At 37.9% G+C, this 15,044-nt stretch overlaps 4 protein-coding genes across 5 annotated transcripts; 2 read left to right on the top strand and 2 right to left on the bottom strand.

The window, feature by feature from the left end:
- Positions 1-581: 581 nt before the first annotated feature.
- Positions 582-2,625, top strand: LOC18614639 (anthocyanin 5-aromatic acyltransferase-like). Its single transcript, XM_018126379.2, has 2 exons — positions 582-2,162; positions 2,476-2,625. Exons 1-2 carry the CDS (start codon positions 846-848, stop codon positions 2,503-2,505), a joined length of 1,347 nt encoding a protein of 448 aa, XP_017981868.2. The 5' UTR covers positions 582-845; the 3' UTR covers positions 2,506-2,625.
- A 2,169-nt stretch (positions 2,626-4,794) lies between these two features.
- LOC18614638 (zinc finger (CCCH-type/C3HC4-type RING finger) family protein) lies at positions 4,795-10,610 on the bottom strand. 2 transcript variants are annotated; one of them, XM_007052485.3, is made up of 8 exons: positions 10,468-10,610; positions 9,717-9,804; positions 8,839-9,632; positions 8,186-8,255; positions 6,014-6,102; positions 5,659-5,718; positions 5,298-5,383; positions 4,795-5,209 (listed from the first exon to the last, which is right to left on the bottom strand). In XM_007052485.3, the coding sequence occupies exons 1-6, from the start codon at positions 10,476-10,478 to the stop codon at positions 5,682-5,684; spliced, it is 1,089 nt and encodes a 362-aa protein (XP_007052547.3). In that variant the 5' UTR covers positions 10,479-10,610; the 3' UTR covers positions 4,795-5,209; positions 5,298-5,383; positions 5,659-5,681. The 2 variants fall into 2 exon arrangements, with proteins under 2 accessions (XP_007052547.3, XP_017981872.2); XM_018126383.2 differs by lacking the exons at positions 4,795-5,209; positions 5,298-5,383; positions 5,659-5,718; positions 6,014-6,102 and adding an exon at positions 6,516-6,975.
- Positions 10,611-11,170: 560 nt separating this feature from the next.
- LOC18614637 (thylakoid lumenal protein (Mog1/PsbP/DUF1795-like photosystem II reaction center PsbP family protein)) lies at positions 11,171-12,035 on the top strand. The gene has a single exon (XM_007052483.3). It carries the CDS (start codon positions 11,202-11,204, stop codon positions 11,925-11,927), a length of 726 nt encoding a protein of 241 aa, XP_007052545.2. The 5' UTR covers positions 11,171-11,201; the 3' UTR covers positions 11,928-12,035.
- Positions 12,036-12,438: 403 nt separating this feature from the next.
- LOC18614636 (uncharacterized) lies at positions 12,439-14,224 on the bottom strand. Its single transcript, XM_007052482.3, has 2 exons — positions 13,895-14,224; positions 12,439-12,881 (listed from the first exon to the last, which is right to left on the bottom strand). The coding sequence occupies exons 1-2, from the start codon at positions 14,106-14,108 to the stop codon at positions 12,652-12,654; spliced, it is 444 nt and encodes a 147-aa protein (XP_007052544.1). The 5' UTR covers positions 14,109-14,224; the 3' UTR covers positions 12,439-12,651.
- Positions 14,225-15,044: the final 820 nt, after the last annotated feature.

The raw sequence follows: 15,044 nt of genomic DNA, 5'->3' as shown, positions 1-15,044 counted from the left end.
TCGGGAAAAGCATTTGGCAATAAGGAATCTTTCCAAATTCAAAATTTAAAGAAATTAAGAATGGGGAGGTAGGTGGTGAATCGGAACAAAAAATGGTTACGAACTTCAAGAAATAGTAATTCAAAATCCAATAAAAATAATGTTAAAGTAGTATTCACTATTCAGGCAACAGAATGGCTGGCCTTGCTTTAATGGTTCTTGCCAGCTCCTGACTCGAAAATTCTGGGCTTAAGGGGTTTGGGTTGGTGGCCCAGCCCTTTCTCTCGGATATATATACGTATCAGTTCCATGCTCCATCAAGCCATACTTGCAACTGCAAAAGAAAGCACAAATGAAAAGAGTTTAGAAGTGACTTCAGCAATTAACTACTAGCAGTATTTCATGACTAAGTTATGAGAAAGTAATTCCTTACACTTTACTCTTAAAAACTATATATTATATATAGCTAATCATTGAGACTGCTAGCTAATTAAGGATGTTAGATTCTGTCCATTTTAAGAATGATTGAACTTACTAGTTATCACTTATACATGACAATTACTAGTATAGATACTACAAACTATCTTGTTTGTTGCATGGTTTATTGGTTCAAGGAGAAGTAGATCGCTTCTTATAATCTTATTCCTTCACATGGCGACTGTAGCGTCTCTCAAATATCTGCATCAGTCTTCAGTTCAGTCCACAAATATTAGTAATCATAAACTTGAATAATTCTTCTAGTAGCACAAGTCTCATGCAGCTAGTAGTGTATGACTATTTTCATCATTTTCTTTAATAGGCCTGCTAGCTAGGAAATCAAGCAAATCCATCATCCTCTCCATCAGTAGCGAATTCGTCACCCCCACATGGCTAAACGACCTTCCACAGTAGAAGTTGTTGCTCGCTACCATGTTTCTCCACCACCAAATTCAGCCCCACCAACCTCTCTTCCTCTAACTTTCTTCGACATACCTTGGCTTTGCTTCTCTGCAAGCCAACCTCTCTTCTTCTACAAGTATCCTTTCCCTACTAATCACTTTTTATCCACCACTCTTCCGACTCTCGTACACTCCCTCTCCCTCACGCTACAACACTTCTTTGCTTTGGCTGGCAGCCTCGTGTGGCCACCGGATCCATTCAAACCTCTAATTGTTTACAATGAAGGTAACTACGTCTCCTTGGTGGTTGCTGAATCTGACGGAGATTTCTTTCACTTCTCTGGAAATCATCAGCGATGCGTTAACGAGTTTTATCCACTACTCCCTCAGTTACCAAGCAGGGCATCCGAAAGCAAACACGAAATCCCCTTACTTGCCGCACAAATCACCATTTTCTCTAATTCTGGCATATGCATAGGATTTGCATATCATCATGTGGTTGCTGATGGCAGGACTTTCAACAGCTTCATCAAGACATGGGCATCGCTTTTCAGAGACCCTTCTTTCTTAATCAAGTCACTGCCCTTTTATGACCGGACGGTCGTTAAAGATACTTGCGGGCTCGAGTCGATTTTCTTGAACGATTGGAGCAACAGAAAATCTTCTCAAGAGATGGCCATAGGTGTTGACACTCGGGTGACTAATTTGTCTGACTCTGACATGGTTCGAGCCACTTTCCTTATGTGTCCTGGTGATATGGAGAAGATTAAACAATGGATTGTTACTCAATGTAAGCTGAAGAACAATCCCCAACCTCCCTATTTAACCCCTTCTAATTTAACTTGTGCTTTTGTTTGGATTTGTTTGATAAAAGCACAAGAGAAAGTTAATGGGAAATTATTTGGTAAGAATCCAAGTTACTTCGGCTTCAATGCGGGTGGTATTACCCGGTTAGACTATCCTGTACCAACTACTTATTTTGGTAACTGCATCGCCTTTGCTCGAACAATGGCGATTCAACGGGAGCTTTGCGGAGAGGATGGCATTATCGTTGCAGCAAATATGATCGGAAACAGAGTCAAGGAATTGGACGACGGAGTTCTTGCAGGGGCAGAAACTTGGATATCAGATTGGGCGGTCTTTTATGAATCAGAGTCCCATGTTATGGTTACCGGGTCCCCGAAACTGGATTTCTATGACACTGATTTCGGGTGGGGGAGGCCTAAGAAAATAGAGGAAATTTCAAATGATAAAGCCAATGCCATTTCGTTCACCGAAAGCAGAGATGTGAAAGGCGGTATTGAGGTTGGCTTAGCTTTGCCCAAGGCTAAAATGGATGCTTTTACATCTTTCTTCACCCATGGTCTCGAGCTCATCAAATGATTAATGCTTTCTTCTGTTAGGATTCCATATGTCAACCTAAAAAACCCAACTTTTCAGCTGTTTCCTCCTAATTTCTCCTTCTAAGCAAGTTTCTTTACTGCTTTAAGTTGCCAGGAAAAAGTTTAATGCCCTTCAAAGAAAGGTTGAATTGCATAATATCTGGTAGATGCTGCATGTATTTTGTTATTGAGTTTTTTTGGGCTAAACAAAGTTTCGTTTATGACTTATGTTATAGCCTATAGCAGTACTGGAAGCTTTGATTTGATTTGGAGGAAACCCACCGACAGCCGAGGGTATACTGGCATTTAATAGCCGGGAGCCTTGGATTCCATCAGTTTCTTGTTATCTGTTAATAAGGCGATATCTAGTTCTATGGCTAGTTGGCTACCCTGCGTTCATCTCCATGCAAAACATGTAGTACTACGTACCATATTATCTTTATACCTTTAGGGCTCCACCTGGTTTCCATAATGGCAAAAAACAGTACAACTTGCAGTGTCCATTTATCAAGAACCACAATAATTTGCCCTATACAAAGTAGTGTCAAACATGTCAGATATTATATATCAGGGGTCTGTTGCTGTTGCTGTCTGCTCGACAATCTTGGTGTATAAATAAGTATAATACATACAGGCACATGCAGGTGCCACCTATCAGCTCTATCAGGTACAAACGACCACTGCCATATCTTCCGGAGCATTTCTCTCCAGTCTCATCAGTCATCTCACAGATCACCATGTCTCAGCTCAGCAACAAATCATATACTAGGAGTAGGACTCTTCACTTTTTAGGCCTGCAAACAACGTTTATTGTACACGCATGCATGCCAATGCCATGATGGTTTTTGGACTGCACCATTTGAGGCAATAGTTTTTACTAGCGTAGCCCATTGCCCAAGTACCCTGACCTCTGGACCTGGAAACCGGGTCTAGTAATTTAGGGTCATGGTGGAATTTGCTAAAGCCCATTTTAAAGTTCCCAGGGTGACCCAAAGAAAATAGTAGGTCACTCACAACCGCAAAGAAGAGAAAAGCAAAAAAGAAGTTCTATAGTATTCTCAGAGACGGACAACATGACATGAGAAAACAGTCATTTCCATCTTGGTGAAGCACATGGGGGTTCATGACTGGGCCACCATTAATGCCACCCACCAACTTTGCTTTCTTTTTCTCTTTGGTATTGTTTAAGACTTTTTCCCATTTTCACTTTGACGTCAAGATGACCCGAAAAAGACGACATGGCCTGGCCTGGCAGGGTAGCTTACCAGCTTTGAACCAAACTTCATCCTCTTACCATAAATCCATAAGAAACCAACGTATCAACGAAGAAAAAGAAAAAATGTGAAAGTTTGACCGCCAATCCCAACCACCAGCCGTTTTCTTCACGGACTTGAACTGTCCACGTGGCCCCTTCCCGCCACCAGCTGTCCACGTTTTCTGAGGGGTCCACACGCTTTTTCCACCTTATAAATACCTCCCTCCTTAACATCAAAATCAAATATCACAAAGTGTTGGGAGTTGTCTTTTCTTTTGCCAGTGTTTCGGGTGTTTGCTCAAAGAGATACAGATATATCTTCTGACAATGGCTGCTTCCAAAGCATTCGCTGCTGTTCTTGTGATTGCAATGTTATCTGCCATGGCTTCAGCTCAAGATTTTGGGGCTGCGCCAGCACCATCCCCATCCATGGACAAGGGAGCCGCCTATTCTCTTGGGATGTCTGGGGCTGCCATATGCTCCTCTCTCTTGTTGTCTGCGCTTGCTCTTTTGAGGCAGTAATTACATAAATTAAGCATGGAACTGTATCTGCTTTCTCCTCAGGCCGGCCGGGGCTGAGGGCATTGGGTTTGTTTATATGTTTTGGTAGATGGGATTCTTACACATACATTTTTTCATTGGGAGTCGAGAGCTTCTTTTCGATGAGTTGGGGATTTGTTTTCTATATATCTCATTTATTTAGACAGTAGAAGAATAAAGAGATCCTCATCATGGATTAATATATGTATTGTTATAATTTTTGGTGATTTATGTATGTACACACATTTGTATTACTTAAAGTTACAGAGAGATTATATTGTTAATTCGTTATTTTAATTTCTAGCTGTACCCTCCTTTTCCTTTGATTTTGTCTACTGCCTCTGAATGTCTTGCTGTCTGACCACCAACACCGATGTCATCATCTTTAAAATAAAAAGGGTTCGTGTATCTTACATTGGTTTCGTGTTAAGAATATATACGAGTATTTAAGTGTTATATTAAAATGCATAAAAATATTTTTATAAAAAATAAAATCGTAAAATTCAATGCGTCAAAACCAACAATATTTTATAAATTAACCTGTACATACGGTGACACCAAACTGGATAATTCGCAGCTTCAGCCATCAGTTTTATTTTATTGGCCTTGAAGATGGATCATGGTGTCGTGGTTATGAAATACAGCTCGCACGAACAGCTACGCTGCCGGTGAGGCGGGGGTGACAAGGTTCACGTAAATTAAAAATGCAGGCAACAATTATGATTTACCCAAAGACCATGAGGAAATCTCGCAGAGAGGATAATGTAATGCTCATATTCATATTCCACAACCATGTGTGCACACTATCCAGAATCTTACAGGATCGAGTACAATCCAGCAGAGAAACTGATATTTCAACACAAAAACCTCAAGAATGCTGCTGTATACATCTCTGGCTCTGCCAGAGAATCACAGCAAAACCCAATATACAGTTGTTACGTGTTTCACTGATTAGGGAAGCATGCATGCACGCAGCATAGACACTGCCACTGGCGCATCCATTATTCAAATTTAACCGCCATTGGCTACTATAGTTTCCAAACCTTCAACAAATACTTTTTCATCAATCAGCGTTTTCTGCAAAATGTATACTTCATCAATACAAGATGCAGTTTATTGCATAACCCAGCATGCCCCATGATTCCAAGCTCAGTTGGTTTCTCCTACAAGCAATCCTGCATTTGGTTAAACAGATGGTTACAACTACAGATATGGAAGTACAAGAAAAAACTACCATACGCACCAAAGATTGATACACATTACCTTTTTGAAATGGAGTGCAACACTCGAAACTGAAGAAAAACTTTTTCACCAAAGCTGCATATAGGTCCTTGCATTATTTAGATATCCTGCATACATGGAAGTATTTTAGAATAAACAAAAACATCTCGGAAACAAATAGGGTAATATTGGAGCAAAAATGGAAAATTCACAATGACTATCAGATATAGTAAGTGCCTTACAACAATCAAGACTTTGATTTCTACCACAAATGATAACTAGACAAATGGGAGAGGGAGCCAACCGATACTCAGATGTACAACTCATGTATCTAAGCATCTGTATCAGATATGTTAGGTGAGAATAAGAAAATTGGAGTCAAAGCTTGAAAGTTGGAACTCACACTGTAATAAATATTGTGAACATTCACCCAATGTGCAGGTCGCTAAGATAGTCTGATAACCTGAAAACAACTTCAAGTTAGTTAAAAACAATGAAAAGAGAAAACAACTACGAAATTTTGCTAACAAGTGCTCTAAGAGCACGCTCTAAGGAGAGTCAAGAGACTATTTGTAGTATATTCTTGCATTAAATGCAGTAATTAACAATTACCATATTGAATTCCAATGCATTGTTTCAAAATATTACTTAATATGGTAACTTTAAAAGTGTCCTTAGAGCAACTCATTAGCAAAACCCAACACTACTATAAGCCAAGTCAAACAAAAGCAAAAGAACAAAAACAGCTAGGAGAATACCTAATATTCTTAGCTATGATGGTGTGCCCATCTTCAGCTCCAAGATGGCGCAGAACTACTTCCTCCAAACGACCATCTCGATATGCATGCTACAAATACAGAACATCCATGAACATACACTAGACAAAATTTTGCCCGTATTGAAAGCACAACATGAGGAGAATGTAAACAAATGCAGGGCTAACATTGGAATAGACAATCTTCAATCATATTTGGGTGACACATACTGCAAACAAGGACGCTAAAAGGAGAAAGATGTCATTGTTAAAGCCCATTGTTCACACTGTATGACTCCATACATCCTTCCATTCGGTCCAAAGAACATTTGTTTTACCATGAAAAATTGGCATGTGTCTTTCCCTGGTTTTTTTTTCTGGAACATACACATGCACCACTAGGAGACAACATTTATAAAAACCAGGACTGAAACCAAGGCAAGACCTTTACACATAAATATACACCACATTGAAGGCCTCACACTAACGCAAACCAAGAGGAAAAGTAACTCAAACTCTAATAACTTAATCTAGATTTCAATCATAATGAACAATGTCATAAGTCTTAACATGACACAATCTTCAATGACCAAGTTAACAAACTCCAAGATCCATCTTCTCCCAGATAAAAAAGGTGGCAGCCTATCAAAACACCAAGATGACCGCACTTCAAAATTTCCAGCAGAAGGGTGGAGCATAACAACTAAAATTTTAAACTTAAAAGAGAAAATTCTCCTCATCACTTGAGGAGTCACTTGATTCAAAATCTTGCTGCATTAATAGAAAGGCCATCTCCAAAGGTGTTAAATCATCATATTCAAAATCTTCAGCATCAAAAATATCCATTTCATCTTCTGCAATTAACTGCTCGAAGACATCAAATATTGCGTCCATATCCATAAAATTGAATCTGCGAGGAGGAGGCCTGTGGTATTTCCATACATAGGAGCCTGGCTTGACTGTATGCTGGAAGACAACACAAGTGTATCCATTAAAGGAATCATAAAAACTAACACTCTCTACGATTAAAGTAAATGACATATGAAGGTACAAAATACCGAGGACAGAATACAGGATAAGCGATTTTGAGCATCTCCATAAACACCATCAAATCCTAAAGACTGCCAAGGAAATGGCACTGTGACATAAGACATCAACCCACCACCTCTCCCCCACACCCCCTCCGCAACCCCCCCCCCCCCCCCCCCCCCCTCCAAAAAAAAAAAGAAGGTAGGAACACATACAGAAGATGGAAGAAACACAGGATAAGTATATGAATCCCTAAACATAATATATCAAGACATTGTTCCAAAACATTATGCTCTAGAAAGCAAAATAAGAGACACCTCTTGGCTAAAAATTAATGGAGCCAAAAAGCAACCTAAAATTGATAATAGATGAATAATCGCTTGCAATCGACCAGATAAAACTAGAAAGTGCTATTTGAGAAGCAAGAGAAACAATATTCTTCATTAACTCTTGCAGCAGAATGATTTCAAGAATGACACAATCAATATAAAAACAAAAAGACGTAATTTTGGCTGAAAGGTATTAAAGAGATTCTGTCTTCCTATTGGGTTCCTGGCTTACAAAATTAGTAACTGAAATACATCACAAAGTACTACCGCACTGCTTTTCTGGATCTTGCATTTATGTTCTTTTGATTATCAAAAGCAAAATCTTCACGTATAAATATCTATTAAAACAAAACTCAAACTTAGTTCTTGGGAAAATAAAATCTTAAAGCATTCTGTATTTGCTACAGCTCTTCTGATGCATGTCTCTGTGGCAGAAAAAAAGAGAGAGAGTGAGGGTGTGGGGAAATAAAGGCCATATAACCAAACTACCTTTAAATCCTAAAAAAATATCTTAAATTATCATCATTAGCCTTCTCTCCGATGATCACTCCTCGTACAGTGTTAGATTTGCTGAATTACAATCTTTCCCTACACCCACTCAGTCCACATCTCAACTATGATTATCATCTCTGCATTACCAGTTAGTTTTGCCCCATATCACCCACTGCCTCTCATCTTTGTTCCTCTTACCCTCTATGAGCAGCACTTTACTCAAGAAAATTAGGATCAAAACTTGTGTTTGTCAAACGTTGTTAAGAATAAGAATAAAATGAAATTAATTTCGTAAACAAAGCTCTTCAAATAAGAGAATTTGTTACCTTGTAAAAACAACTAGTCCCAAAAGGGCAGTTCCCATTTCCAAAGTTGAAGTGCTTGCAATCTATTGACCTGAAAGGAAGGAAAAAACAATATAAAAATAAATTTATTAGTTACAAAAACAAAACTGCCTCACAAATTTACAGATCTTAAGTTCAGTATTCTCTAAAATCACTTGTACTCATCAAATCATAAAAACATTATACGCCAAAATTTCTTTTTAAAAACAACAGATTTTTAATAAAAAAGTATTTTCCTTAATTCTAATACTATTGAATATATTATAGATTAATGGTATAAAATTTCAGTTACTTATAATTCAAATTTCACACTTTAAAAAATTATCTGTATTATAATATAATTGTTATGCTAAAATTTATAAAAACAAAAACAAATTTTCACATGCAACATTAGTGACAGCAAATACTAGTATTAGTAAAATATAGGATACATATTATGAAAAAGAAAAGTATAGTTTTAGTTGGCCCCCCAAAACCAAATGTCAAGATCCACCACTGAATTTACCTCACCATAAAATAGATATTACAGATCATACAAACAATCCTTCCATTATATATATAATGTTGGGAACTTACATAAAATCGTAATGCATGTAAGCAGGAAATGTAAGAACATTGAAACTGAGTGAAATCACCTCAATTTTGCCTTGTAGCTATCTACAATTTCCTGCTTTTCTTCTGGAGTGCAATACCAAATGACACTTGGAATGACAAAGTATGATAGCTTGCGGCAGATAGGGCAAGTCCTCAGGGCCGTATTGACATCCATTCCAGAGGAAGGGGAACTGCTACGCCAATTTCTAATACATGATATGCAGAATGGATGATCACACTCGGAGAGCAACCCAAACTTTCTTTCAGCTGCTGTGGGCTTTGAGAGAACACGATCCAGGCACACACTGCACTCTATTTCTTGACTACGTTTCAATGCCTCAAGGTGTTTTTGCTTTTTCTCACACATTTTAATATGTTCCTCTCTTTCCTGAGGTCTGAAAGGATGCAAACAATGTTTTCCACAGGTGGCACACAAGTCTCCATGAATATGAGCGCATTTTTCTCCACGGGGACAATTACCAGCTGCAGCAAACGAGCAGATGGATCGTTCAGCTGGATTAACTCTCCTAGGCTCCACAAAATCACGATTATCTGATAAAGCCTGATGCTCAGATTCCAAATTCCATGCTTGCTTGGTGGGAGGAAGAAAAGCTCTACTTGAACCAGGAAACTCAGCAGAAGCAGATGGATGCACAACTGACCCACCAAATGTTGTCGTTAAAGAAGGACCTAGAGGAACAGAATCTGAGATCAGAGATTGACGAAGCACTGTTGACGAAGATGAAGCAGATAAATCGGATTGAGAAGCCCTAACATGTTCATATCTGCACCGACTACCATAAGAGCAAATTCCTTTCTGATAGTATGTGCAAATCTGCAATGACCAAGTAATAAGGTAAGGAAGAAGTATTCCCAATTGATAAATGGAGAACAGAGACGTCAAGCGAAAACTTCCTACATTATTTGGTGGATCCTTCCAATCATGGGAAAATTCACAATGCTCCCCTTTGAGGCATGCTCCATGAGCAAAGAACTTACAAAGAACCCTGGAATAATAAGAAAATTAAAAGTTACAAAACCTGAAGTCCACAACCAGACATCATCACAGAAAGTATGGAAGCCAGGAGAAACACGGCTATTGGTGAGACAGCCAGATTTTGAGACATAGAAATAAGTAATTAACCTACAATTCCCAAAAATCAGTAATTGCAAGACATATTTGGCAACATTTAAGTGCAAAGCAAAAGAAACTAACAAACCAAACAGTTCATTATTCAGTTTCATTCACACATAGAGGCTTAAAGAAACAACCAACAAAACAAACATTTTCTACCATTTCATTCAAAATATTCAGAACTATTACTAATATTAATACGCTCCTCATAAAATTGTCTTTCGAGTATCTTTAATATCGGCCCTGAGATAAAGATTGCTGATTTGACTGTCGTCTATTTCAACAGCTAACGATAAAGACCTTGCCAAGATTTTCTCAGCAAAGAAACAGAAGTTGATAACAAATAGACAAAAAGTCAAGCTCCATCGAATTCAAGCCTCAAAAGAACAGGATTATCAAGATCATAAACTATATAATGATCATCAAAGACATAAATCAAATTTGATCGGAAAAGATAATTGACGAAATGAATTCAAACAGAATAAATAGATAATCATAAACTCATTAGAAAAGAAACGAAGGATTGAAAGATCACCTCTTAGGCATGGCGTATGAAAATTGTTTCAGCGAAAGAATCAAAGAAACTAGAGAAATTATTTTCAAATTTCAAATTTCAATTTGACAGAAAGGGAGCAGCGAAATTGACGGGGTCTTTTCAGAGTCTCGATTTTGTAACCAACATACATAGCTAGGGTTTTTTTGGCGGTCAGCTTTCCGTACAAAGGGCCCAAGGATTGAGGATTTAATTACGGAAATAGCCCCTGATTCCTTTTTAGTTTTAGGATTTAGGATGGGCAGCCGCGCAATTGTAACAAACTAAAGAGAGGGTGAGGCCTGCCGCTAATTATATGTTTTATTTTTATTTAATGCTTTTTTTTGGATCTTATTTAAATTAATTTTCAAAATTACAGCTTTAATATATATATTATATATATACATGAGTTTATATTTCTATGTGCTATTATTATTAACATTTGATTCATTAATAACTTACAAAATTTATTATTTTTTATTAATATAATAAATTTAAAAATATAAATTTTATAAATTTATAAAATACTATTTAATAATTAAATGATAATATATCAAATATTAATCGTGAGATATGATTAATGTTATAGGCTTGTAATACCATATTTAATTAAATGATGCCTTTTAATGTTTGTCTTATCAAATAAAAGAGAAAATAATTTTTAAAAATTAAAGAAGGAAAAATATGATGGAGTGATACGGATAAGGAAAACTATAAACACGAAACCACAACCACCAATGTCCACAATTCCCATGGCCACCCTATCCTCTCCTTCATCCATCCTCTCATCCTCCACAGCCAAAATCCCACCGGCGAAGCCGCCTCCGCCTTCGCCTTCGCCTTCACTCTTCTCCACCAAACCACTAGCCACTGCTCTGACCACCACATTAGCCACTACCACACTCCTAGTCTCCCCTCCCTCCATCGCCGCTCAACCCTCAACATACCACCTCTACTACGGCACCGCTGCCAGCGCCGCCAACTACGGGGGCTATGGCGGCAACTCCGACAAGAAAGCCTCCGCCGAGTACGTCTACGACGTCCCTGACGGCTGGAAAGAACGTTTAGTTTCCAAGGTCGAAAAGGGTACCAATGGAACCGACAGCGAGTTCTACAATCCGAAAAAAAGACAGGAGAGGGAGTACTTAACGTTCCTCGCTGGGTTCAGACAGTTAGCTCCGAAAGACGTGGTCTTGAACAACTTAGCTTTATCTGACGTGGAGTTGCAGGATTTGATTGCTGGGGCTGACAGCTTCGTCTCTGAGGAGAAGAAGGACGAAAATGGACAGATTTATTATGTGTACGAGATCGATGGGATCGGCAAGCATAGTTTGATAGCCGTTACTTGCGCAAAGAACAAGCTTTACGCTCATTTCGTTAATGCACCAGCGCCAGAGTGGAAACGCGATGAGGACACCTTAAGGCACATTCATGACTCCTTTAAGACTGTTGGACAATTTTGAGCATGTTTTCTTTTTTTCTTTTTTTCTCGTGTCATGTTAAGTGCAGGTCCTTCTCTTGTTACTCGAGCTTGATTTTGAAGAAGCTAAGTGAGCATTTCCATTTCTATATCTACAATCTCGTTTGCTTTTGGGTGATATTGATTCAATGGAGTTTCTAATGAAAGATGAGACTTGAATGAATTTAGCATCCATGAGCATACACCAGCTCGATTGAAGCTGTTGGAAGTGAAGGTCCTCCTATCAATCTTGTTGCAAAGGGTTGAGAAACATTAAAAAGTTGACTTATTTTTGTAGCAGAAAGAAAAAGGTTTTCTTCCTTGATGCTCTGCTTAGTGTTGACACAAATCTTCTGCTGATTTTCTGTTGCTTCAGTACAAAAACAATTCTGAAAACCTTTTCTAGCTATTGTTGAAATGGTGAGAACAGTGGATCAACTGATTCTGACATGCAATCTTGAGAGGGCAGCGCTATGCACGGCTAAGAAAGAATTGAACATCTGCTCTAATAACAGTACATCAAAGGTGGTCTGTCATTTTAAAACTCAATGTAGCTAAGATGAACATAACAAGCAGGAAGAAGGTCCATCTCCACAAGTTAATTCTATCAAAACCAAAATCTGGGCGCTACCAACAATGAGATGCAGAGCAGTAGCACAAGCACTAGTTGTCACGAGTTGAAATGCTGTTGAATTTACAATGTGGTATTATATTAAAAATAATGATATCTAATACAAAGTGAAGCCATCATCATATGAGACATGCCACCCACGGCTACAAGGTGGTGCATTTTCATCATACTCTTGACAGCAGCTCCATCTTTTCTTCCAATTGGCACGTCCAGTGTTTGGTCTATCATTCTTTTCATTCCATTTGTACACAATGACTCCAGAGCGGTCAGTCCAGTCTCCATCGATCCCTTGGTGTGGAGGAGCCAATGCAAAAAATCCTTTCTCTCCTGCAATGACTCTAAGCTTTAGGGAATGGGAATGGCATTGCTTGAGTAACTCTCTGCTTTGCAAATTAATCACCTCACTCATACACACAATCAAAGCAATCAGCAAGTGGCAAAACTATAGATGACAGGCATGAGAGATAGTGATTCTGTGCTGCCATCTAAAGGTCTACCAGCATCATTCAAATGGTGGCATTCTAGAAACGTTTTGATGGCTTTTAACTGGGATTTAAGAGATTCATATGAAATTTTCCATTGGATTTCTAGAGTAAACTCATTGAAGATCAAGTTCTATTCAGTTTCTTCCTTTCTCATCAACGAAGCTTATGTACAATATAATTGATTCCAAGACACTCCATTTGTGTAATGAACCTGGAATGATTGTTCCTACCGTATCCCCTGCTCTCAGAACAAAAATCATTCAAACAGAGTGTTCATGTAAATTTAATCCGCAGCTAAAAAATGAAAAACCTGTTAAATTCTGCTTCGGAAAGATATGTTTGAAAGAGAGTTACCTCCAAAACCATGACTCTGTTGTTCTAAAGTTCAGTTCTTTCACTTCTCGAGAACTGGCAATAAGTATGTCTCACAATTCATAGAGCTACTTTTTCTGCCTCTCCCATCACCATTCAGCATCGTTTTGATTAAAGGGGGAATAACAAAAAGTAAAAGCAAAAGCATAAGCTAACCCAGTAACTGCATCCTCTATCCATTATTGATTGGTTCATCTCTCTCTTCTCTAGACCTACACCCACCCAAAAAAGAAAAAAAGAAGAATTCTTGCCCTTATTAATCCCGGACGGTCTCAGACATTTCAGACGACTTGCTTGCTTTGGCTCTCATTTTACGCACTTTGGAATGCAATAACCTCTTTCGTAATCCTAGTTTGCATAATCTGGGATGATATTTAGACAAAAACAGTTTCTTATTTTGTTATCGTAATCCTAGTTTGTAAACCTATGTATGACAGAGATTTATCACCAATTCATAAGATGAATGATAAGAATTTAACATACCAGTGGCATGGCCGTGGAAGGAGCATGCAGTAGGGGAATTATCTGTGTCCAGGTAAAGGGTTTTGCACCTCAAGCATCGCTTCTTTGCTTGGATTTCAGATACCATTTTACTTTGTTTTCTTTCATCTGCCTCTGAAGATAGCTTGATTTTCACTGCTTCTAGAGGCTTGCACTTGTAGACAAGGCTTTGGGAAATGCTGTATGCCAAAGCCATAGTTTAAACTCCACCTCCTACTGTTTTCCCTGGACAAGGCAGACTGCAAACTACAGGGAGAGAAGGGTGAGAATCCTGCAGATTAACTACCCTTTTCCCGGTTGTCAGCGGCGGCTTAAGAGATCAAAGATTTCACCATGTCTAGCTCGGCCCATTTTTTCCGTAGCCCATGAGTTTTTTTGAGCTACGATGGTAAGGCCTGTTCCAACTTCAATTGGACGCTTAAGTTCAACAATCCCACTGTCCCAACTAGCACCATGCATCCAAAAAAAAATAGAAAAAGTTTTATCTTTACCAAGTAATCTAGCCAGTTGATATTAAAAAGTTGGGCACAATTTAGATAAAAAATTTCAGTTAAAAACGATTAGATAAAGTTAAAATCGAAAATCTAAATCAATAAATCAAATTAAAGATATTGTTTCAAGTTGATGCTTAAAACGAAATAATATTATGATTGTTGTAAGCATTGAAAATAGTCAAATCAAAATTACAACTTAAATAGAAATCTTGAATTAACATGGTCTTTTCTTTTGTTCTTTCCGTAGCAAAAGCTTTTTAGGTAAGAAATCATGCACCAACCTATGAACCAAATGCTTGGATGCAAGTTTAGAATTACCTTTAGTTTAGTTAAAATTATTAAAGTTAATTTATTCTAGATTTTATGATAAATAGAGAATTAAGGCTGAGATATAAAATTTTAATTTAGGCATAAATTGTTAGCAATGCCAAATAGAGACAATATATATATATGTACATAAGTTATAATTGAAATGCAAATTAGATTTCCCCCAAAAAAATACAATCACAAGTTAACTAAATGGATTATAATAACATAGAATTACCCTTAAAAGGAATGTTATATTAAGAATAATAATAAAACAAGTTCGAGCTGCATGCCTTGCCTCAATGAGATTTTGAATAAAATCTATCACATCA

This window comes from Theobroma cacao, chromosome 1 (assembly GCF_053813885.1).
Source record: "Theobroma cacao isolate CCN51 chromosome 1, ASM5381388v1, whole genome shotgun sequence".
In the NCBI taxonomy this organism is placed as follows: domain Eukaryota; kingdom Viridiplantae; phylum Streptophyta; class Magnoliopsida; order Malvales; family Malvaceae; genus Theobroma; species Theobroma cacao.
This window is presented reverse-complemented; position numbering and strand designations above follow the sequence as displayed.

Coding starts and splice junctions, on each gene's coding strand:
- LOC18614637 (XM_007052483.3), top strand. CDS start 11,202: ATGTCCACAATTCCCATGGCCACCCTATCCTCTCCTTCATCCATCCTC.
- LOC18614638 (XM_018126383.2), bottom strand. Junction 8,256..8,838: donor AGCTACAAGGCAAAATTGAG/GTGATTTCACTC, acceptor CCTTCCTTTCAG/GTCAATAGATTGCAAGCACT. Junction 6,976..8,185: donor GGACTAGTTGTTTTTACAAG/GTAACAAATTCT, acceptor GTTGTCTTCCAG/CATACAGTCAAGCCAGGCTC.
- LOC18614639 (XM_018126379.2), top strand. CDS start 846: ATGGCTAAACGACCTTCCACAGTAGAAGTTGTTGCTCGCTACCATGTT. Junction 2,163..2,475: donor ATGTGAAAGGCGGTATTGAG/GTTGGCTTAGCT, acceptor CTTATGTTATAG/CCTATAGCAGTACTGGAAGC.
- LOC18614636 (XM_007052482.3), bottom strand. CDS start 14,108: ATGGCTTTGGCATACAGCATTTCCCAAAGCCTTGTCTACAAGTGCAAG. Junction 12,882..13,894: donor CTTCCACGGCCATGCCACTG/GTATGTTAAATT, acceptor GAGTCATTGCAG/GAGAGAAAGGATTTTTTGCA.